Source organism: Pan paniscus, chromosome 16 (assembly GCF_029289425.2).
Source record: "Pan paniscus chromosome 16, NHGRI_mPanPan1-v2.0_pri, whole genome shotgun sequence".
In the NCBI taxonomy this organism is placed as follows: domain Eukaryota; kingdom Metazoa; phylum Chordata; class Mammalia; order Primates; family Hominidae; genus Pan; species Pan paniscus.
In genome coordinates this window covers 85,852,192-85,877,208 of record NC_073265.2, presented here as the reverse complement: position 1 = coordinate 85,877,208, position 25,017 = coordinate 85,852,192, and the positions used below count along the sequence as shown (strand labels likewise).

Sequence of the window (25,017 nt, the reverse complement as noted above, 5' to 3'; positions counted from 1 at the left end):
CCGCCGCTGAAGTCGCTGCTGCCGCTGCTGCCGCCGCCGGAGCCGCTGCTGCTGCTGCTGCCGCCGCCGCCTCACACACATAGGGAAAGAGTCAACTCGCCGGCGGCGGGGGAGAAATGATAAAAGAGAGAGAGGAGGGCAGATCACCACCTAGAAGCACATCCTTCGTGCGCAGAGGGGGGAGAAAAAGACGGAGAGAAAGAATGAAAGAGGGGAAAAAAGGCAGCACGGCACCCGGAGAAAGGAGGCAACTCGGGGAGAGGAGGAGGAGGAGAAGAAAACACACACGCGCGCACGCACACACACACCGCGGAGAGAAAAGAACAGAGAATCAAAGTGATCAAATATGCTAAAAAGGGGGGCGCGGGAGGGAATGCGATTTATAGGCGCCGGGGCTGGCAGAAGTGGCTTCTCCGCGATCAGCTCACTGAGCTCTCTATATAGTGAACTTTGACACGACTGCTGCAACTTAGCGCACGTTGCCATGGCGACGGCGCGCCTTATAAGGCAGCAGCCGGGGTTGGCCTGGCCAGGCGCGCGCGCGCCGCCCCCTCGCCGTCATTGGCCGGACTGCGGCGGCCCCGCCATGGCGGCCGCGGGCGCAGCCCGGTCCTAGCGCGAGCGGCGTCGCCGGCGCGGCGCGGGGCACGCGGGGGACCGGGGGTTGGGGGGGCGGGGACGAGGTGGCCGCGCCGCCGCCGCCGCCGCCGCCGCCGCCGCCGCCGAGAGGGGGATGGGTCCGTGCTGGCCCTGCGAGCGCTGCCTCTGCTCTCCCCACATCCCGCACCCGAGGTTTCCGCCCCGGCGGGGAGACTAGCGCAGCGCGCACACACAACGTCTCTTAAAGGCTCCGCGAGAGGCTTTGGATGGAATCGGGGAGTTTGCCTCTCGCAACTTGGCGATGTCACGAAATCCGCCGCTCGCGCACCACCCGGGACTCCTGGCGCATCTTAGTACCCACAATGCCAAAGAAAAGTTCCCTGGTTTCTTTGCAGAGGGGTAGGGAGTGAGGGTGGGAAGGTGCCACGAACTGAGCTTGTAGGCATTTTCCAAACGAAAGAGTTGGCCAAATCTGGGTGATGGCAAACCCTTCTCTTAATTAACTCTGATCACTTGTTCGGTTTGGTGACATATGTATATATATGATATATATTCTTTTCAGAGGATAAAGGCCGTTCTGTTTCTGTTTATTCCTTGTAGGGTTAACATTTCACAGGTATGTGGCCTGACATTTTAATTGCCCAAATAAAGCATCTCGGATGCTGAGAAGCAGAAATAGACTTCATCTGATTGTCATGATGCAATTAGAATCAATTTTCCTCAACTTTACCCTCTCTCGCTGGTTTTAGCTAACTCTCCAGCCAACATCCTGCCACACACCCAGTCATGGTGAGAGGGGAAAGACCTCTGCCCACTGATGGACAGGAGGAGGCAGCCGCCCAGCCTCCCCTGTGCACACCCTCTGTACACACATGTAAGCGCACATGTATCAGATGCACATTTGTCAATGTACACAGACAAAGACTTCACCGACTATGCTTCTAGGTCATAGAATAGTTGAGTACGGACTTCATTGTTCCTCAAGTTCCTTTTAAGCATTCATATAGTCATTAAAACGCACCCAGAGATTCTGCCCCAAATGGGAAATAATACTAGTACAGGTCACAAGAACCAAACCCAAGCCATATTCTACCTCAAGAAGTCACTGCAAAAAGAACAACTTCATAGCCTATTGCCATTCTGCTCCATGTGCTAAAATAATTGAGACAGTTGTGTCTTTGAATTCCAGGGTGTCTGGTTTTAAACATCAAACATGTAGAATTGCTCTCAGAACACACTATATTCCAACGCAGTAAACTTGTTGTTTATGACCAGTTAGTGAATTATCATTATTCCACATTTATACAAGAAAATTGTGTCTCCTTTGTACACACTTTGCACCAAGAAAAAACCTCATGCCGGTAAACCAACCAGGTTTGTGAACAATTAAAATATTTTACACAAAAGACGCTGAGCTCCAGGAAAGAAATGAACACATATGAAGAGTAAATTGATGACCACAGAAAACATCCTTGGTAGCTGAAAAAAAAATTGACAGGATAAAGATATTTTAAAAATAAACCATACATATAATTGACATGCATAGATCACATTTTACATTCAATTCTCTTTACACACGTAGGCAGAATATGAGGTAAGGACTAAAGATCGGGGCAGATAGGGGCTGGTTTTTAGGAAAGGAAAAATCTTCTTTAAGCTTCATTCCTGAAACCTCAGCCCTCACTCTTTCTCTGATGAAATCACGTATTTCACTAAAGCTGCAGGTTCTCGGTTTATTTGAAAGTTGTTAAAAAAAAAAAAAAAAGCCCAGCAAACCTATAGTGGACACTGAACTATCATAAACCTGGTGTGTAATAAGATTGCCACAGAATGAAGCCAAGCTGAGAATTTCAGGTTAATTAGAGACACAATATAACTTTCTCCTAAAGAGGATAAGAAGGATGGAAAAGAAATTACAGAGGAGAAGGTTTTTGGTAGTTATTGTTGTTTTCCCTTCCAACCTCTATGATTCAGGAATTGCTAATGTTACAAATGTCAGTAGATTCGGGACAAGCTCAGCTGAGATGTGGTGAGACTGGGGTTGAGATAGGAAATCTAATGGGCATTCCCATCTCAATAGAGGATGAAAATAATTGATTATAGGGAAATCTTAATCTCACCTCCTGAATGAGACTTCCATAGCAGATTACCTTTTACAAACATGGGAAGGAACAATATCGAGGAGGAAGAGCTTCCCCAGTCCACTTAGAGATTTTTGGAATTTGAAGTATGCTGTGATGGCCTTAGATTGAAATGGAAGAATTTCCCAACCATATCTTAACAAATTGGAGCCTGCTAGGCAAATGATCACAGGGCTGCCATAAAGTCAGGGGTGTTTCACTCTGTATTTTAGGACTCATTCAGTTATGAAATGCTGTTACAAGGGAGAAAAAAATCACCGTATGAATTATACTTAATTTTAATGCATAGAAGAAGAGACAAGACTACAGACTGAGAAGAAAAAAGGGCAAAAATATTTTAAAATGTCTTCTCCAGAGATGCTCACTTGCTGTGCGTCTAAGGTTAAAAAGCTCTGAGAAGATAAAATCAATATATTATTGTTGTTTTTTAAAAATCCAACTCAGTCTTTTTTTGCAGATGTAAATTTATTTTAATGAGAAGAATGGCAAGCTTTAATTTGCCTAGAGAAAGTTGGGACAACATTTGCCCTAATCTAAAAAAGAAAAGAAAGAAACTCAACACCCAGGAATATAATTTTCTTGCAGAAAGTGGCCTGATGGGCTGTATTTCTTTACAGATAGAATCACAATATGAATACAGACCCCAGCAAATGCCGAGTTTAACTCTGAACTCAGTAGAAACCAGTTCCGTCCTCCAGGATTCATTGAATTCCTCCTTTCCCTCAATCTAGTCCGTGTGTGTTTTTCTCTTCCACCACACTGGAGCTCCATGAATAGGGAAAGGGGCTTCCATTGTGTCCCTCTGAACTTCCAAGTCAATGCAATTTTTAACCACTGGCTTGTGGTACTTTGAAAATCACCAGGGGCTGTCAGAGTTAGGTCCTCTGAAAAATTTACAGTGCGAAATCAGAGCATATGCTGGGAGGGAAAAAATTGCTTAAGATTAGAGCAAGTACAGTATCTGTCTGCCCCCTAGTGTAAGAGTCCTCGCTGCCTAAAATTCAACTTTAAAAGAAAAGGAGCTCTTAAAGGGAAACGACTTTGGACTCACGTAGGCATAGGAGAACGAAACTTCTGTACATTTTAATCTGAATAATTCTTCAGGATTTAAAATTAATTGGCTCTGGCTTGGTTGGACCGTACTCGGATCTCGCCACCTCTGCGTTTCCCGAGTCACTGGCGAAGAGGTGATTTTTTTTTTTTTTTTGAACTGGGTTTATGTGCGTCCCCCTCACCCCCTCCTCTCTTTTTCTTTCTCTCTGTCTCTGTCGTCTCTCTCGCTGGCTTTTTAAAAATGAGGAACCGCTCCTTGAATGTTCTGGACAGAGCGCAGAACTGCTTCTTAAGTCAGCCCGGCGCGGTTGCAATAGACAGCAAAAAGGTAAACGTTTGCCTGAAATCCGCACGCCAGCTCCACCACCCCGCCCGATGGTGAGTACCCTTCTCGTCGCGATTCTCCTCCTAGCTTAACCGAGCGCTCGCCTACCCGAACCGTGGCCGAGGGCGCCGGGCTAGGCTTTTCTCCCTCCCTGCCTGCCTGGCTGTCAGTTGCACAAGGTTGCAAAATGAAGCGCAGAGGCAAAGCGAACAGTAAATTCTGATACTTAGTGCGAGCCTAGCAGCTCCTTTGCTAGAAAACCGAGTCATCTGCTGCTTGCAAAACCACGCTTATAGGACTGGTTTTTAGTTTGTTCCGTGGAAGGAAATGAGTTTGAGGAGACAGGACGAGGAGATAGGAGGCTCCGCAGTCTTAACGCTTCGGTTTAATCATATTTTGGCAGCTTTGCAATTGTATTTTCCCCCTCTCCCCCTCCACCATCTCTCCTACCACACACATGTAATAAAATATGGCAATGCATTGAATTGACTCTGTTCCCCCCTTCCCCGAACCCCTTAAACCACAGTCCTCGGCATTTCATACACGTTAGCAACCCGATATTTTGAAAAGCCCCAAGTCATCCCCAACCCCACACAGCACAAGCAGAAAAGTGAGAAAGGAAAGAGAGAGAGAAAAAATACTGTAAGTAAACATACCAAAACCATATTTGCCTTGTTCAAGGTCCCAAACCGCTTGCATCTTCCTCCTAAACTGGAATAACTCTCCTTTAGTTTGGCGGGTGAAATAAATGCTTTGTTGGCCCCCTGAAAAGATGTGTCTTTGATAATTAAAGAGAATCTCCTCCTCGGTGTTTATCTAAGCGATTGTGCAAACTGATAAAAAGTAGGCACTAGCCTGCAGGGAAAAAGAGGAAAGGTGAAGGGAGAGATCTTCCACCTCAAGGAAGTGCTTCCCCATGTATTAGGCTCTCTCAGCCTTGGAAAACCCTGCACACTAACTTTAGAGAGACAAGGTTTCAGGGAGCTTTGTACATAGCTGCTGAGGAATGCAAGCCTCGCCTTTAAGAAAAAAAACCCCAAACCGTAGGTAGGAGATGTCTGGAGTGATCCTTGTCTCTCATCTCATTCCTTAGAAGGAAGAGTGCGTTGTTACACCTTGTTTGGGGCTGGAAAGACGAGACTTTAAAAACACCCGTCCAATTGAAAAAAATCTCCCAACTTAATGAGTTTAGTCGGAGGCTGGAGCAAACGGCTCAGCCTCAGCAGAAAACCGCCAACAACTATAGGCGATATTGCAAAGCAAGACGACCCAAGGCACAGCCAAATTCCACTGTTTGGGGTCGAGAGAGATGGAGGCTAATCCTAAAGCAAGTTGGGAAAAAACAGAGGTGGAAGAGGAGGGGGAAAAAGCATCAGCCTCGCAGACTGGCAGACAGGCTTCCCTCGTCCTGGATCAAAGATAGAACTTGAGACAAGAGGGCAACATTTTTCCTAGGAATCCTTTGGAATCCTCATTTTCTACTTTTAACTCAAGTCTCCCCAAGTGATTTTTTCCCCCTCTCCCCTGTGGATTTCTGCCTCCCCCCTTTCCGGTCCTTATTCTAGAACTTTCCTGAGGAGGAAATCTATTTCTTTTGGGGGGAGGGGTTCCCCATTCCATGCCTTCAGATAATGAATGCTTCATTCACCCCCTCCCTTTCTCTACTCCCCAAAACGAATAAAGGAAGCAGGAATACGGTAACTAGTGAAAATTGAATATAAACTATGCTGCCTCTCACAGTTTAATACAGTCTTAACTAATGGATTTTTGTTTTGTTTTGTTTTAAGAGAAGAATAATGGGGAAACACGGATCTTTTATTTTAGGAAACTGTTATGGTAAGATGTATGTCAGACTTGACAAATGGAACTAACGCTCTTCGGCTGCTTCTTGTCCTTGTCTTAAACAGGAATTAAGTTAAACACAGTGCTGAATGTTAATTACATGTTTACTGGCTAATGAAAATTACAAATGGTTTTGCCACCTCAAACAATGATGAAAACTCTGAAGACACTGTAATTATATACTTTGAGCAAAATAACTCAGAATATTGATCATAAGAAGTGTAAATCTTTTTTAACTATTCATTAATACCATAAATATGGGCTACAGAAGTTTTTCCTTGCGGTTTGTCTCATCAGTTATACTGAGTGGATGGATGGTGAGGCTCCTCTGGGGAGGAGGTGAACTCATTCTCTTAGTAGAAGGAGGCCACTTGTGTAACTCGGGGGTGCCCCCTCCCTTTCGCCCCCGCCCCCTTCATCCCCAGCAGAAGGTCGAGGAATAGTTGAACAGGAAGGCTGGACTCAGGGCAGGTGAAGATGATCACAGCCTGGCCTTTTCTCTCCCCTCCCTGCCCATCTCATTCCTCTCCCTTCTCCCTTTCCTGCCAGTTCTGATCGATGACTGCCTTCCCCAGCTCGGGCACCAGTGGGATAACCTGGCATTCGGGGGTTCCTAATGGAGGACCAGTTAGACCAAGACACTCACCCCCCCCCCCCCAACAACCCAGCCGTGGAGCCCTGACAACTTCAATTCCCTCCTTCAGAGATGGCTCAGGCAGTTCATTGCAAAAGAAGAAGAAAAAAAAGTTAGGGATGGAGGTTGCTATTGGGTAAGGTGGCTCAGGCGGCTGAACCAGAACTGGTTTCCCTGGGTTTGGGAGCAGAAAAAATTTTTTGTTGTGGTTTTCTTTTAACTTTGGCCAAAGTTGTAGTGCTGGCAGCCACTCGGATCTAGGAGGTCAAAGGTGAGGGCTGCACTAACCCTAAACGGCTGTCCTGGCCTGGCTACAAGGCCAAACAGGCAGGGGAGAGGGGGTTTGTCAGCCTTGCAGCTTGGCACTTTGGAGAGGGCATCTGTGGAACCCATACTTGGGGGGCACAGCATCAAGTGTGGGTTTTAAGTGAAATATTGAGGATTTTTTTTAAAAAAAGTGCCCTAGGCTTGTGGGACTAGAGTCCTCTTTTTCCCTGAGAATTCCCAAGGCGCTGGTCTTTGTCTTAGAAGGAATGGAGTTTCTGAATGGTGTGAAAGGGACAGAGAGGGTCGCTTCAAATCGATTTTACTTGTCCTTTCTGTCTTTTCGGATCAACGCCCTTCAATGGGCACAGAGGTGCTCTTTCAACCAAAAACTTGTGCTACATTTTCTGCCTGTATTGGTGCTAAATACAATAAGCACTGGGCAGGGTTTTTTTTTTTTTTTTTTCTTTGCTCTCCAAAGCAAGAAAGCACCCTAATTAAATTGTTTTATATGGACAGTCAAGACGGACCAATTAAGTATGCATTAGTATAAAGATATAGTCTGCAGATAAGGTTGTTTAGAAAATCACGTGTAGGACAAAGGAGAGGGCGCTAGCATTTTGGAGAGGTGCCTAGACCCAGCAAGGTCATGCCCCTTCCTTCTTGGGCCCCAGGGGAATTGCAAAGGCCCGGGCCCCAGGTGAGAGGGGAACAAGCTCGCTAACAGGTGGGCGACATTGCCCGAGACTTTCAGGCCCGAAGCCCCGGCCCAAGAGTAGTGGAGTCCGAGGGTCGGGATTCCTCACATCTTACTCGGGCAACGTAGCAGACCGAGGTAGCGCTCCCGTAGGACGCAGCGGGACCCCGCAGTGCCCTACTCCAGGTCGAGCCTACTGCCCGATGTCCCAGGTCCTGGGTGCGGCCCTGCAATAATGAAATCGTCTGCGCCCGGGGAAGGCCAGGAGGGCCAGGGGACACAGACGGTGTCACGGCCGCAGCCCTCTCACAGCCACTATCAGGGCAGGAGGCCTCCACCTAACACTTCCAAGCTAAGCGCTTTTTCTGATCTTAGGAAAGAGGAGTTTTTCTGCGAGGAAAGTAACGCTTCCACCCGACGCCATCCGGCCCGATGGACGTCGAGGATCAGTCTCCAGAGTAGGAGAAAGGCCGACGGGTCGGAGAAAGGGTAGCAGGGAGAGCGGCTCGTCGTCCAGCTGATGCAGCTCTGGGCTTCTCCACCCCCTCTCCTCCCTCAGAGGTGTGGGCGGGCGGAAAGCATCTCTCCTCGAAGGAGGCGACCCCCATAGCAGGGGCCGGGGCCTCCCCGCGTCGCGGCTCAGGGCTGTGATAGGTGGTCCCCGGGCCGAGGGGGCGCGAGCGCCGCGCGTTGCTGCTGGAAGGGCTCGCAGGGCGCACAGGGCAACCCTTAGCAGGGCGGGAGGGAGGAGTGGGGGCGAGAATTAGAGCCTGGGGAAGTGGCTGAATGTCAAAAGTAAAAGGTTGAAAAGCCAATTTTCCAGGCGCGCTTTCGCCCCCCTTAGCTGGTTGCAGGGGCCGTAAATCAGCGGCCGACGGCGAGGGCGGGAGGAGCCCCCTCGGCGAGCTCGGCGCGGCCCCGCCCGGACCGTGCGCACCTCCCGGTGGGCCCCGAATCGATCCGAAGCCCAGCTAAGGATGTCACCGCACTAAATATTTACTGATCACACACAAATAGCCGGGGCTCGAACGATTTTCCTCTGTGAGGAGAGCGCGGAGAGAAGGGTAAATCATTTTATTAGTGTGGATAAAGCCCAGAGCACACTCCGGGCTGGAGTGTTTTAAGATGTGTCTTCAACAGGATGAAAAGAGTTAGGGAAATCGATACCGAGTGATTAGAAGCCCCCGGGGTGACGAAGGGGGACTGGGCTTTCAGGGATTTGGCGAGGCCGAGAGGGGGGAGCAGGCCTCAAGGGGGGCGGCCCGACCACCGCCAGGGAGCTCCCCGGCTCAGGCCTCCGTCCCTCCCTCCTCGACGGGAGACGCGAGGGCGCAGCGAGCTGCAGGGAGTCCACTGCGGCCAGGCTTCGTGGTGCCGGCGCCGGGTGAAGGCTGCGCGGGCCGCCGCGGGGCCGAGGGCTTGAGAGCCACTGGCTTCACGCCGCGAGTGGCAGAGGCCAGGCAGCCGCGGGAGTGGATTGCACGGCGGTGTGGGAACGCCGGCAAGTCCCCCACACGCAGTCTCTCCAGACAGCCTCGGGGATTAAAGGTGTGGCCTAAACGGGTTGCATTTCTCCTGCTGGCATTTCGGGTACTCCTCCCAGCCGCGACCCGATGCACCCTCGAACTTTCTCCCGGAGAAATCTCTACCCATCCTGTCTTTTAATATTTTTCAAGAGGTCTCAATGGCCCATCCCCGCCAGCTGCCTCTTCCTCCCACCCACTCGGTGTCAGGGGCGGCCGCCGGGTGGCAGAACCCGCTGGGGACTGCCGGGAGAGTGGATTCCAGGTTCCCTGCTCGTGGGCAGGTGGGACGACATCTGAGGCCGAGGAGGAAGGCAGGGGGCTGGGTGACAGACACCGAGGAAGCCCCAGGACGTCTGCGTCCTCTCCTAGGCGGGAACTCAGCTTTGGGGGTATCAGGCCACCCCCAGCGATGGAAACCCGCCCGGGGCCCTTGGCTGGGTACTGCGAACCCAAGTGGCCAAGGAGTAAAGGCTGGCAGGGCTTGACGAAGTTAGCAAGGCTTTGAGGGGAGTTTGCTGGGAGGGAGAGCAAAACCCCCAAACTCAAGCAGCGAAGTCCTGGCGCGAAAATGGCTTTTCACTTCTCCAAGCGCAAGTCTCTCTCGCTACTGTGAACAAACCTTGAGGTTCGAAACAGCTGCAAATAATCAAGTAGGCGCAAATTTCGGGAGGGGAAAGGAGGGGCAAAAGGTAAGAAAAGGGGAGAATCTTTTTCGTTTCTTCTTCCTTTTCCCGCTCCTGGCCTTTTCCTAAATATCTGCGCTCCCTAAAGCAACTGATAGCTACCTACGTTTGTTTATTTATTTAGAAAGGTTCACCCCCCCCCCCACCACCCTCCAATTGCTCGATTTTCTTGGCAGCTTGAGGGATCCAATCCAGGCTGCCCTGCTTGGCTCTTCGGTGCAACAGGAAATATAGCTGCAGATCCAATTAACCATTTTCCAGAAGAGAATTTCTTTTTTTTTTTAAATGAATCCCAGTGGATTGAAGCGACCGTGTTCAGGTGTGAGGCTATCGGATACCTCGCATTCCTTCCTCGGTAATCCTCCAATTCCTGCGTTGGAAGTTCGCAAGCCAAGCTGACCTGGAAGGTGTCAGGAGCCGGGTGTCCATTAACCCTTCTTGGTCTTGGTCGGAACGAAGGTTAACTACACTGATCTACCAAAAAGAGACGTAGCAAAAAGGAAGCGAGGGAGGGAGGGAGCAAAGGAAGAAGGAAGAAAGGAGGAAAGGGTATATTGACTCTAGTTGCCAGAATTTTAGAGCTCTGCCCTTCACTGGTCCTCTCCCACCTCCACCCTTCCTATGAAAGCAGGTTTCCATTCAGAGAGACAACAGTCTCATCCATCACCCGCAGCACACTCCATGGAGATGGACTTTAGGGAATAAGAAAATATAATATAGTGAAATATTTTCTTGTATTTAACTGACCGCCTAGTCCATTTAAAAAATATTTCTAACCATGTCTACAGCAGTAGATTGCTGTGGCAGAGAGTTTTAAAAACTAAAAAAAATAAAAAAAAAACTAAAAAAAAATTACATGGTTTATTTAAATAAAAGCGAATTTTAGAATCTTGTCAGTAGCCACATTATAGGCATAAAATCTGGGTGAGATTAGAAAAATATATTCTGCTGGTTTCAGACCTGGTGGCATTCTAATGGGTAGTTGTACGATAGTTATATGCAGGAAGGTGTATGCACGTGGGTGTGTATATTCTGATGGTGTTAGAAGTTCCTTGATGGATTAAAGGTTCATATACTCAGGCACTAGATAGAGGCTGTCACTCATGTGTACTGGCAAAAAGGCAGAAGGCAGTGCAAAAAAGAGTTTTGAATGAGCTCCTTAGAATCACCATTGTTGAAATACAAGCTGAAGCAACTTAGCTATGGTAGAGCTACCGTGGCTTGCAAAATCACAGAAAGACACTTCAAAGTAAAGCCATCAGTTTTGCAGTTTGGTAGCTTTGGCAGGGCATTTAAATAAAAGGTGAGCATCTTTTGCCTAAATATTTAAAAATTCAGGGATATGCTACTCGTTCTATTTTACTTTTCAATGGATTGAAGAATTAAAGGAGAACAGGCTATAGCTAGAGATGATGGCATAAGGGGGCTCTCTGCCCATTTAACCAAGTGTGATGTGGGCTATACATGCTTTTAATACTAATATTATATTGTAAGGCAAATCCTGCTGAGAAAGTTCCAAAGACATCTAAAGCCATGTGGACATCAGCTCATACTTAGTAGTGGACAGAGTGAGGAATTATTGTCTGGTTCTATATTTTTCTCTTAAGAGTCTGGTAATGAAATCTTTTAAATGACAGTTAATTTTTGGTATGTAAAAAAAAAAAAAGCATTAATCAAATGATATCAAGTGCCAGTCATTTAAATGTGAAGGTGTTAGTAAGGCAAATACCCAGATAAATTAATATGGTTAATTAGCTGCATCAGTAGTACTCAAAGAAAATACAAGCAGAACAACAAAAGGGATCTAATTTAATTTCCTTAAAACACAAACTCAAGGTGAATTGCAGTTGGAGAAAAATAGTTCAAGGAGCGATTTCCATTCTATTGGTTTTTATAAGGTTTTTTTGGGGGGGACAGTTTCAATGTAAAGGAGTAAGTAGGTGGACAGAGACAGACATACTGTCATAATAGGGAAACATGCACAAATTAATTACAACCTCATTTCTCCTCTTAAAAGGCTGATTTCTTGAAAAGTTGAAGGTGCATCTTAAAAATAAATAAAGAACTTCTGTGTAAAATTAAGAGAAGACTGTTTAACTTCATATTCAGCTTCTTGACCATAGGATGTATTAGCTTGAGAGTTTACAAAGTGTATTGTTTAAATAAAATTTATACTTTTCTTTTTAGTTTGAATACAAGGTAGAGAAAGATACTTTTCCTATCCATCTATTATAATTCATAATAAATTAATCAACCTTATCTAGGAGATTTCTATGTACTTGACTGAGGTAAATGGATTGAGAGGAAGTCACTTTAAATAGTTTAAAGCAAAACTGAGAACATTAAAGGCAGGGAATATTGAATTCAGTGAAAAATGTCACATTGGTTATTTCTTGGCAGAACCACATCACATCACCGTCAGGGAGAGAAGATAGCAAAATTGGGGAAGCCTATTTCTGTGTAGAATGTATGTTAATAACTTATTTACTTCTAAAGGTATGTTGCAATTTCTTTGCATATACTTTGTTGCCACATTACCAAGTAATTAAAAAGATGGTAGTATTGTGATATTTAAGTAGTGAGGATTTTAAAGATACTTTTCTTCTTAGCCTCCTCTGAGTGATAAAGACTTATGCCTATTTACTCATTGATTTTCTTACATGTGATTTTGGTTAATTTAATGGCTTTTAAAATTAGATACTATTTTGCTAAAGTCTACACTGTATATAAATTGAAAACAAATTCAAAAGTATCAAATCTTTTTCAGGAATTGCAATTTGAATGTTCAGTTATTGAAGAGCTACTATTTCAACCCCCCAGGTTCTATTAAAAACAAACAACTAAACCTGTTCTTCTTTCCTAACAACTCTTAAAATTGCAACTGACATGGCTGTGGATGAATGAATATTTAATATGAGTCTTTAACCCTCCTTTCCTATTTACCCTGGAAATGCCTTTAATTTGTCTTTTATGCTTACGTATTTTAAAAAGCATTAGTCAGTATACAAGAATTATTCACTCCCTTTTTAAAATCAGTGAATAAAAATTCTAATTATAGAAAAGAGGTGTGATGTTTATTCTGAAGTTTCAGTAGCATGCTAAGATTTTTAAAATAAACTAGAAGAAACACTATCCTAGATAAATTAAAATAGGGCAGTTGTTGGGTAGGGTTTACATTCATATCCTTCTGCCTTTTTGCTTTTGGTACAAAGATATTTGGGTTTTTGTCTTCACATACCATCTATTGTTAACAGAGTGAATTTTTGAAGTTAAAAATATTTTCAAATTGTCTCACCTTTATAGTCGAATGCATTATTAAATTGAAAAAATAATATTCACTTTTGTGTTCAAATTGGTATGTCCAGGCAATAATGAGAAAGGTATGTTCTGTAAAATGTCTCCTCCCCTAAAAAACAAAACACATAAACATTACATAAATTAAGCTCAAGAGAAAAAACAATTCTTAGGATTCAGTGTGTTTGAACAGTGGAGCTCTTAATAAGTGTTTAAAATTTTTTTATTTTTAAAACCTTAACTATCTTCTAAGATGGGACACTTCAGTTTTACAGTTTTATATACTTTTTGAATTTAAAAGCAAATTTTAACATTGCAGGATTTTTGAAGTGCAGAGAGATTTGAAAAATAAGCCTCCAAAATAAAAGACAGACAAGTGACAGGTCATGATGTCTTGCCTAAGTTTTTACGGACGTTACAAAAGTTTTCTTTTAAAAATTACAATAACATGCTTTTTCATCAAGTACAAAATAAGATAGGAGGAAAAAAAAATGAAGAAAAAGTCTCCCTCTCACTCTCTCCCACCAAAAGACCCCAAACAACAACAAAACAAAATAAAAAGAAACCCAAATCCTAAACCCCATAAATGGAGCCCCTTACCATGTTGGGAAAGTTTCTGTGCAAACTGAACTGTTTCTGTGGGTCCTGCCAAGCTCCTGGCTGGTCAACTTTTTAAACACGGCAGGCAATGGTTAGACTGAGGTGAGCAGCCTGGCAGCCTAGAGAAGGAGGCAGACTAGAGCTGAGCTCCAGAGACCTACCACTTAGAGGGAAAGTTGGGAAAGCAACTGTTGAGAGTTAACCTCTCCTTTCCAAAGGAGGTTTGCAGAGGCAGGACAGTGCGAGCTGATACCACCAATTTTATTCTTTTCTCAGGCATTTCTAACTTTTATGATTTCCCCCCTCCTTCCTTTACTATCTGTCTTTGTGCCTCCAGGGCCAGTGAAAGAGCAGGGCAGATTCTAGATTGCTTTCAGAGTTTGCCTTCTCTGATGATGGATTACCATGTCAATTTAAACAGCATACGATTAATTTGTTTCAATGATTTCTCTTTAGGCTGAATGCCAGCCGTTTTTCTGTCTTTCTCTTTGCTCTTCAGAACAACAACAACAACCAAAAAAAAAAGCCTTCTTTCCATATTCTAAGTTAAGAGACAATAATAGAAATAGACAAGTTAGGTGTAATGTTGCAACACAGTTATAGGTCTGAGTGTTTTTTATCTCTGCCTAAGAGGCTGAAACATACAGTCAGTCACATTAAAATGAAATTGGACTCAACATTTATTCAATAAATACTTGTCTTGTAGATAATCCAGTGCCGAGTGCTTTTGACATATAAGAACTTAATTTGTCTTGGATAACAAGTTATTAATATGGCACATTTAAACTTGCCACCTACAATAAGGTTACTGAGCTCTACAACAAACTCAAATGATCATTGTGAAAAATAGTTTGTGGGAAGGAGGGAGACATTTTTTGAGAATGCTTATATTATTATATGTAAGTATATTCACATACAAACCAGTAACACATAGGGGCACACATGCATGTGTACACACTCTCCCCAATATATATGTGTGTGTGTGTATATTTATATATATACATATATATTCAGATCACATATGACAAAAATGTTCAGTGAAGTTAAAAAAAAGTCCATCCATTATACAGATGTATCTAACCTTTCCTGAATAAGAATGTGTCAGAGAATTTTCTCTTTTGAAAGATTTCTAAAGTGCACTTGAAAAATGCTGTTCAAATCCAATTTTTTTGCAAGACCAAACCCATTATGAGGTTGAAAATGTCACAGAAAAAGCACTTAGGTGCAATCCAAAATCAAACAACCCCTCCACATTTTTTACCTAGTCTGAGCTTGCAGCCAGCCAGAGCATGTTGCTGGTAGAATAAAGCCAATTTAAGTGAAATAATCTATTACTAAAGTGATTATTTAATTTCCCGCTCTAACAGGAGGTCCTGCAATGGATGCAAAAGGACAGGAGAGAGATTTCATCCTATGCACTGAATATATTGGGCAAACATATTTTGAATTACGGGCTTCTTTTCCACCACCCTCTTCTAATTGTCTCTCCTTTTCCCAGCATTCCCTCACACTGAAATTTACATTATAGTTCAGAATAGTAAAGTGCATTTTGAATATGAACACAAATGGATTCTATAGCCTTCCCCTTTTCCTCAGCCTTCTCGATGCACAGGCGGGCTTTATTCGAACAGGTTCTACTTTCTAAGGACGTGCATGATCAGAGGCCAATGACTGTCAGAACTGGAATCTATGCAATTTTAATTTGTAAAAAAAGTTATTGGTTGCTAACCTTGGGGGAGATTGTGCATCTCTAAGAAACCAAATCTTTGAGTGCTCTCCCTGGGAAATGACGTTACACATGAGCAGAAAAATCCAGGCAAGAAAGGCTAATTGAATGAAGAGAGAGAATTAGGTTAAAAAATAGAGTACAATCTAGTATCACATTTTCACTAGTGTAACTTGAAATGAAGGTGTCTTCAAGTCGCCAGTGTTGCCAGAGTGTTTAGATGTTGGCCACAGATGGGAACACCTATTGAAATGTGTCTGAAGAAGATTAATAGGGCTTGTCACTGTTGGGAAAGCACTGCTTTGCTGTAAATTTCTACCAGCACAAGATGAATTACCGATGAATGCTCACTTATCAACCCCATCACTATCGTTCGACACTAAATCAAATTGAGAAGTTATCTGCAATCAGAAAATTTCTTTTTAAAATAGACATACACTTTTAGGCCCCAACTCTTTAATAATCCCATGTACAAAACAATTCCCCATCCCCTGATGCTTCTTTAGCTTAAACAAAATTATATCTCAATAGTGAATATATTTTTAAGTTTATACACAATAAGCAGCTGGTCAATAGCAAAGGTTGGGAGTATTTCAGAGAGGGTATGAAGGCTTCTTGGAGGTCATCATTTAACATTTCATAAAATGTTTGTGTGTGTGTGTGTGTGTGTGTTTTAACTTTTAGATCTTTCTCTCTCTTAGTTGGAAGGCAAAGAAGAGAGTGAGTTTACTGTTCTAAACCCTGTGACCTAATAGTCCTCTAATGCTCCGGTAAGATCAAATTCTGAGAGAAATGCAAGTTTAAGTAGAGAACAGTAAAATTGAATTCAACAGATGGCAGTGACACTTGGGGACTTGCATTTATTCTTTTGTGATTTAATGGTATTTTAGGTATCTCTTTTTTAAGTTGATTTATTTGAGAAGCAAAGCAGGGGCGTGATCTCATTTTATTATTTATTAACCAACTCTGAGCATCCAGAGGCTTTCCAACCTAGGGATAATTATGTTTTGATAAAACCATCAACAATTGTGTTGTTATAGGGCTCTACCTGTTTAAAAAATGTGGTCATATGCATGATTCATTTGATTTTTACTAAAGTCCTGTAGAAGAAGATATTTTGCATTCCCATTTTGCTGATGAGTAAACTGAGGTCATGGAGCCAATAGGAGCACAGTCAGAATTTGAACCTATTTCTCCTGGGTTCCTTTCAGGATTTTTTCACTCATCATTACGTAAATAAAGAGGAGGATGATGATACTAATAGCAGCTAACATTTACTGTATACCAGAACTATGGTAAGCATTTATTTATGCTATTTTATTTAATCTCTATACAGCTCTCTGCGGTAACTACTGCTATTATTTCTATTATCCAAGAGAAAAAAAATGAAAACCAAACAGAATGAGACTTAACAGAGTTTAAGGACCTGCCTGAAATTCACATTGTTAGTAAGGTGGAGGCATATTATTCCAATCCAGGAAGTCAGAATTCAAAGCTGCTGCCCTATCCTATGTTCCTGTTTCCAATTACAAGAAGTCTTAAATTGTATTGAAGGGTCACAAGAAACCCCAGTTCTTTTCAGAATATAAAATTCCTTAGACTCTGCAGCAGTGTGTCATGGCAGAATAGGCACTGGTCTGGAAATAAGGAGACCTTGGCTTAAATTCTAGCTTTACCAGTTACTAAGTAGGTGACCTCAACCTTTATGCCCTTCACTTTCCTCATCTCTAAAATGAGTCGGTTGGGTCAAATGGATCTACGGACATTGCACTTGTGTGCTTCTCTCACTTATGGTGCCCAAGAGGAAAAAAGAGGAACAGAGAAGCAACAGCCACCTATGCAGAGGTGAGTAGGGGCGCGTGACACAGTGCACTGTGAGAGGGCATGGCTCCCGCTTCTTGGAGACCGTCTTGAGGACACTCAGCAGTAGAGGAAGTCTCCTTTTTCTTTTTCTTGACTCCAGAGAGCACTGAATACTTAAAACAACGATGGTTCTTTAGAAAACCATAGAATTTAAAACTTGCAAGAAAATCCTTACCTCCATTATTTTCCAAGTAAAAGAAAAAAAACAAAACAGGTCTGCAAAGGTTAGGGGACTTACTTAGGGTCATTGAGCTGGTTGGTGATGCAGTTGAAACTGGACCCCTTTCTCTTGGCCCCCAAACCAGGAATCCTCACCTCCTGAAAGCGTCTTCCTTACGCTATGCTCCTTGCTCAACAAAAGACACTTTAGATTATCTGATCATGTCCCTATCGTAACCATTTCCCTATTTTATGATGTGATACTTTTATTGGGTTATTATTGGCTGTAATATGAAATTTTTCTAGGTCTCTCTCACAATAGTTTTTCATAAAACCTATTAAACTCACCAGTTACATAGTGGAGGCTGCGATGAAGAATCACACAATAATAAGAATATTCTGTCATCTCCATTAAGTCACAATAATACTCCGATCTGTATTTATTACAATGCTCCTCTGATGCCTCCATCACCCAAATTGCTAGATTTATATTCTCTAATGGTCCCCCAATGGGAAAAACCTGTATTTTTAATTTTTCTTTTCCTGTCCCAAATCACCCTTTCATATCCATTGCCGGTTTTGGTACCTCCGTCTGGATTTAGTCAGAAGTTGCAAGACAAAATGTGCATTATTAAGAAATATAAATATTTTCAGAAGCAATCAAAGGGATGAAAGATTGATTCAGCATGCAGATTGGACCTAATTCGAAGCAGCTTTATTCTAATGAGGGCTACTGGGATACAAAGTCAGGAGCCATTGTGCCACCAGTTAGTTGGAAATTCCAATGCATTAGAATAACCTGTCAGGATTTCTCTAGCTAGATAGGCTGAAAACACTTTTTGCAAGCTATGTTCCCCAGTCTCTGGGCAAAACCACCTTCCTTGCCACCCTTAGGGACTTGTAATAGGTAATAGTCATCTTTGAGAAATTATGACTAATTCCTTCTTCTCTTCAGAGTTCAGATCAGCAAGTACCTCCCTTTTCCCAACTCAGAAGCTGGCTTAGCATTAACTTTCATAAGAACATTTTGGCCTCGAGGCATCTGTATTACAATTTCTTTCTTGGCATAATAAAAGGTATCACATTATCTACCTGGTCAATCTCTATTGGCTTTCAAAATAGAGACGTGGAAAAACCTAATAAGCCTCATTAGGATATCTGCTTTAAAAACAAGGCTGCCTCATTTAGCACGTTGCTGTGAAATGTCCCAGCAGAGCTGGGTGGTCATTGCTTGAATACAGGTATTGCTAATTTGGGATCTTTGTTAGTCTGGTAGCTCTGAAAAAAAAGCCTAATGTGTAGGTGGAATTTTAATACACAAGTGATCAAACCCAGATTGTTGTATTTTGTTTTTGTTTTCTTTCTTTCCTTTAATCCCACTTCTTGTCCACATGGCCATGTGTGAGAGATGGCTTGATTTTCTTGATATGGTTCACCCATCCACAGCTGGAATTCCAGAGATGACTGAAAATGTCTTTAAAATCAACACAACTCAGGGAGCCTGAGAGAACAAGTTTTCCTTTGTTGTAGGGTATAGTATTATTTGCTGTAGGTTTTTTGATATACATTCTAAATTAGGCCTGCAAAGGCATGCTTCATCTTTAATTCATCACTCTCAGCTGAAAGAGATTAGCAATGTCTAGCACGCACCCCTCGTATGGTGCTGACCTCATCAAGTATGGCCTGAAATTAATTAGCCTCATTCATTCAAAATGGAAAAGGATAATGGAGGCGCATTTTAGAGATGACCATCACAAATTGTATGCAGCATATTTAAAAGGCCCCTATTTTCAAACCATGTAGATTAAAATTCTTTCCAGGGCTTACAATATGCCAGAGTTATCAAGGATCCAGAGCAGAGCCTGGTCAGATTTCGTGTATATATATATATGTGTGTGTGTGTGTGTGTGTGTGTGTGTGTGTGTGTGTGCAGAGTCATATGTTCCATGAATGTTAGTGCCTGTGTATGGCTGAGTCCATAGCTGGCTTGTTCTCTAGGATGACACCCAGAATATCTGACCAACAAAAATCTGATGTTTCATACTGTTTTATATGGTCCAGTAGTAGAACACATTAAGTGAAATTTGTTGTTGCTATTAAGTGGAATATGCCAGCACAAACTTTGCTGCTATTTTTCAGATACTATTCACGCTTTAATTTAGAAACAGAAAAGCCTCTAAAAGAAATGTTCAACTTTTCTATTTTGAGTTATTTTTAAAGTTTCTGTCTTTTCCCAGTCTCTACTGTTTGATCATGTTTTAAAACATGATTTAGGACTACGTTAGATTACAGAATCGTTTAAATTTACCATCTTGCTAAGATTAGCTGATTTTTCTCTTTTGGGGATTGACTAAGAGCAGCCAAATTTTTGAATATCAAAACTGCTTTCTTTTCTAGCCAAAAAAATCTTGACCGGGGTTCTTTTGGATTCTCAAAGATGTTGTAAAGCTTATTTTTATGAGCAGTAGTTTTGGGACTACAAATTCGAAGAAAAAAAATGACTTTTATGTTTCCAGGTTTTAATTTTTAAAATGGTATAAAATGTGGTTAACTTATGAAAAGATAGTAGTGGTGTTTGAAGGGAATTTTATATAGTATACATTTCTAAAGGAAAAAACTTTATCCAAATATAACTTTGTTTAGTTAAATTAAAAAGTAGGCATTTAGTGTAATGTAACTACAAAGCTTCTACTTAACTGCTGTAGTGAAACAGGCAGTTTTAGGCAAAATAATCTTTTCAGAGCTCATCGATATACTCATGTCCATATGTAAGTTATTTCAGATTATTTTGCATTATAATAAAACAGAAACTGGAAGCATATTGCCCATGTCTCTGCAAATTTGGGATGTAGAAATTTCTCTCAGCTCACTTTTGCTTAAGCTCCTTATCCTAGAAGGCCCCTGTGTCTAACGGGCATGTATCACTTATATGTACAAGATCATCAATCACGAATTGTGAACCTATCATTTTGACATAAAATATCTATCCTTAAATCTTCCCAAACCTCTAGCATATAATTTTAGGAAATTAGCTAGCTTAAAGTCTGGGCTTCTGACTTGTGGGGGATGAAATGCAAAAATGAAGAAAGCTTAGATTATACAAATTTGATTTTAAAATCACAGTTTAACTGCGTCAGGGATAAAACTGATCTGCAAAATGCAGATTTTTAAATGTTGATGGAAACAGACAATTTTGCTAATTATTTTCTGATCAGTTTGGAATTGCATGGCAAATAAATGTCATAGTAGATAAAGAAGAATATTCTCCAAAAATGGTTTGACTCACTGAAGCACATTTTACCAATAATATGATATTTTCTCCATAATTATTTATCATTGAGACAAAGGAATGTATGCATCCTGTAATACTGCAACTTGCTCACATACTGAACAGCATGTCTCAGTTTTTATTTAATTTTTTTATCCAGTGAGGTAAAAATGGCAGAAAAACTGTAAATACGAGGATTAAGCTGTATGAAATTTGAGTTCATTCAAATGACAAACTCAAAGTAAAACACAGATGAACTTACCAAATTTCATTTGGTGTCCACCTGAAACTGTAAATCTTCTCTTGGCATTTGAGAGTAGAAAGGAGGTTCACCTAAAATTCAAACCAGGTTTTCTTAAACCTAACCCAGACTTACTAACTTTGGGGTAAACTACGGTTGCATTTTGGGTTCATAATAAAACTTTCATCCCACTTTAGCTGATGATAAATAGATGATGGGTTGCATGGAGTAAACTAGAAGATGTTTTTGGAATTGCTATTTTATCTTGTTTTATTTCATAATGTTCTGAATTAGGGAAGAAAAGTATATAAAGCACATTTTCAATGATGTATAGGGAAAGATGACCACATAAGACTGTCCAAAAGGGAAAATTAGCAGCATTTGGATGTTAAGTATACATAGGGTTTTCTAAAAAGCAGAATGAGGATGAAATATTATTAACTCACATTTCTTGAGTGCTTACGATAATCAGGCCCTGTTTTCAGCATTTTACACGTATTAACTCAGTTTCGTTTACCATAGAAAGTACTAGGCAAATACTATCACTCCCATTTTGCAAAAATGAGAAAGACTACTAGGCATAGGGAAGTTACGTAACTGGTCCAAGGTTATACTGCTTGTAAAAGTGATTTGAGCCCCAGATGTCTGGTTCTGGAATCTCTGTCCTTAAGTACAATGCCATACCTCCTCTCTAGAGAAAATGCATTCACAATGTTGTTTGAAAACAAACTGCTGCAGACTGTGAATGGGAGGCATGCTTTCCCATTTTTTAATGACTGAGGACAGTAGTAAATTTAATGGAGAAAGCCAAAGTAGACAAGCTCATTCTTGTCTAATCTTCTTATCCCAGAAGTAGGAAGGGAGTTGGTTTCCCAAATCTCCTGTAAGTCCTTGCTGAGCTTCCACTTGGAAAACTACATTACGTAGGATGCCTCAGTGCTGAAGAGATAGAGATAAACTGAGTGGAATTCAAAGAAAAAAATACAAGAATGACAGGGTGAGAGGAGAAGATAAAAAGAACTAGACAAGTAGAACGTTGGCCAAGTAATAGTTAATAGAGAACTCAATAGTGTTCTAGAAGTATTTAGAGGAAAAACAATGGCCTAAAAACGTCACTAGGGCGGTTGGAAAGAGGCAAAGAGGAAGGTCTAAGAGAAAAATAAATTAAGAGAACAGTGTTAGATTTTGTCATTGTCTTGCAAGACCCACTGTGTAAGTTATATTTTCTTGGAATGCTGAAGTCCAAGCCAGGGATTTCACAGGAAAAGAAAATTTTATTCCTTTCTTTGTGTAGGTTGAAGCAGAAAGATAGGCTTAAAAAATATAGTTAAAAATGCTTTACATAATAATAATGTGTGGAATGTCCCTCTAAAAGTAATAACCTTTATATTTACTATCTCATTTAATCCTCATAATAAATTTACAAGGTATATACTATTATCTCTGTTTTACAGATAGAGAAACAAAGGTTTGAGGGGCCCAGGGTCAGACAGTCGGTATCCCTAGGAATCCTTCCCAAGCCTGGTCTCTTCCCAGAACACCACGCTGTCTTCTCTCGCATGATGTCCCCAGGATTTTGCTCAGGAGATGATGTCACAAAACAACTGATTTTAGGCCAAATTCATTACAGCACATCACCCTTAAGGAATGTTTTGATAAGAGCACATTATGCTGGAATCAGACATAGCCCTGCTTCTGAAATCTGGCCGACATCTTCAAGAGGTGACCGAGTCTGCTCAGCTCTTTCAGAAGCTGTGCATGTTAAGTAAACACATAGTGGTTGGCTTGAATGTGGGATGGACATGGGAAAATGGAGTGGAACTCTCGAAGTAGGCCGCAAGCCTCCTGTGTCTGCAGGCCCCCAAATGAAATCACTTAGCTGTTTATAGGAGTCTTAGTGCCGATGAAAAGACTGAATTATACTTCAAGCTTTTCCCTGCCAATGGAGAAAAGTTCCAGATTCTTTAAAAAGTATGAAAACCATCGATCCGAAAAGTGGCAACAGCATTTGGGACCAATTATCCAGATTAAGAGGCAGCAATGATCCGTTTACACTTTGTAGCCAAGAGCCCTTTGGCTCTGGTCCACAAACTGGAGATTGTAATTTACAGGAATTTCAGCCTAACATTGACTTCTTTTCTGACCTGTGTGTCTGAGGATAGAGGAAGGCTACACGTAGCAAAAGCCCTGTGTTGCCTTCCCTAAAATGTCAATGGATGGGGAACTGAATATCATCTTCTAGGTAACACAGTTAGCACATAGATCCCCTGCCATGAAGGCATGGGTTTTGTCATTCAGGAAGAGTCTAATTGACTGTGTCAGGATATAGCTTTTCAACTTGCCACTCCTCAAAAATGATATTTATAAAAGAAGTTAGAAAATAAAGGCTCCCTGCCATCTTGTGCTTAATTACCATAGCATTCCAATTTAACTCTAATTTTCAATACACTGTGGATTAATCAGTCACAAATGGTAGAAAGTGAAGTTATTACCAGGAGAACTGTGCTGCTGAGAATGATCAGACATAAGATTGTGGCAAATACAGATATTATGGGCAAAAAGGAGACATTTGGAACATTTAGCCAAAACTCCAAAGTTGAAGTTGATAGAGATTTGAACCATTTGGGATGGAGATGCACGTTTCTCCCTCTACAAAGGAAGACCAGTCTCCATTTTGCATAACCCTGATAATTCCAGAAGTTTTTGAAAATATTGGTCTTTCTTTTAACATAATCCTGATGTTAAGGCCTTGACCTTGACAGGAGGAAAATAACCAAGTGACAAGGAAAAGAAATAGGAGGTATCTATTCCTGAAGAGCGGGACTGCCCAATGCAGCAGTATTGAAACGACAAGTCATGATTTTACCTGTAGCTATAGCTATGCATATGTGTTTAGAGTTAAAAAAAAAAAAAAATGTAACCAGGGCTGGGAGTGGTGGTTCACACCTCTAATCCTCTAATCCTAATACTTTGGGAGGGAGAGGCGAGAGGATCACTTGAGCCCAGGAGTTGGAGATCACCCTGGGCAACATAGTGAGACCCTGTCTCTACATAAAATTTAAAAAAAAATTAGCCAGATGTGGTGGCTCACACCTATAGTCCCAGCTACTTGGGAGGCTGAAGTGGGAGGATGGCTTAAGCTGGGGAGGTCAAGACTGTAATGAGCTGTGATCACACCACTGCACTCCTGCCTGGGTGACAGATTGAGACCCTGTCTCAAAAGAAACGTAACCACACTGAATACCATCTTAGACCAGAAAATTGGAAGTAAGCACAGGCAGAGACTCAGTTGTTCTTTTTCAAGCTCTGTTGGTTGGATAGCCATTTAGATAAAAAGATGACAGAGGTTGTGATTGTGGAGTATTGTGCGAGTCTTGGAGTTGGAAAGCACTTTTTATCCCATCATCCTGTGTGCACTTAATGCAGGGCTAACTTCTGAGGCAACTCAAATATGATGCCATTCCAGGCCCTTCACAAATCAACATATATTTCTGATAAAAACTGGCCAAAAGACAAACTTTATTCAATTTAGGACTTTTCGGATCCTGGTTTATCTCAACAATTTACCATTTTCTGCAATGTCAGAGCTTCCTGACATTTACAATTAACTCACAAATTAACTTAGAAATGATAGTAAGCTCTCACCTAAATGATCTAGTGGCCACTGGGGAGCAGACCAATTTTCTAGAATAAGGTTAGGACTAAGTTGCTCTGTAACAATGTTAAGATTGGTTGTGTAGAAGCAGTTACTCAAGTGTGAACAGGAATCTAGGTGTGAGAGGGAGTCATTGCCTCTCATTCTGGCTGGTTACTCAGCACTCTGACATTCCTCCATCTATAAAACAGATAATCTGCTTTTAAAATTTTTTGGAATTCACGGCTCCATAATGGAATCAAGAAGTCATGGAATCCTATGCTTGGAAGGAAGTTTGGAGGGCATTGGTCCAACTTCCTACTGAACCCAGAGTTCTGGAGATGGACAGATGATCAAACAGATGCAGATGGAGCGAATTTCAGGAGTTGCAGATTCAAGGAAGGTAACATAAATGTGAGAAGGTCTGGGTGAAGGCTGCCAGTTTGGCCAGGGCCAACTAGAGAGAT

The 25,017-nt window shown here is 42.1% G+C and overlaps 2 protein-coding genes across 2 annotated transcripts in view; one reads left to right on the top strand and one right to left on the bottom strand.

Moving 5' to 3' along the window:
- Nucleotides 1–6,683, bottom strand: part of NR2F2 (nuclear receptor subfamily 2 group F member 2) — a 33,107-nt gene extending 26,424 nt beyond the window's left edge. The window contains exon 1 of the mRNA XM_008969887.5: nucleotides 4,776–6,683. Within this exon, the coding sequence (XP_008968135.3) occupies nucleotides 4,776–4,818 (43 nt within the window). The 5' untranslated portion in view covers nucleotides 4,819–6,683. The remainder of the gene's footprint in view (nucleotides 1–4,775) is intronic.
- The window catches only part of LOC130540861 (uncharacterized), a 139,411-nt gene continuing 115,073 nt past the window's right edge, over nucleotides 680–25,017 (top strand). The window contains exon 1 of the mRNA XM_057299939.2: nucleotides 680–4,172. Within this exon, the coding sequence (XP_057155922.1) occupies nucleotides 3,960–4,172 (213 nt within the window). The 5' untranslated portion in view covers nucleotides 680–3,959. The remainder of the gene's footprint in view (nucleotides 4,173–25,017) is intronic.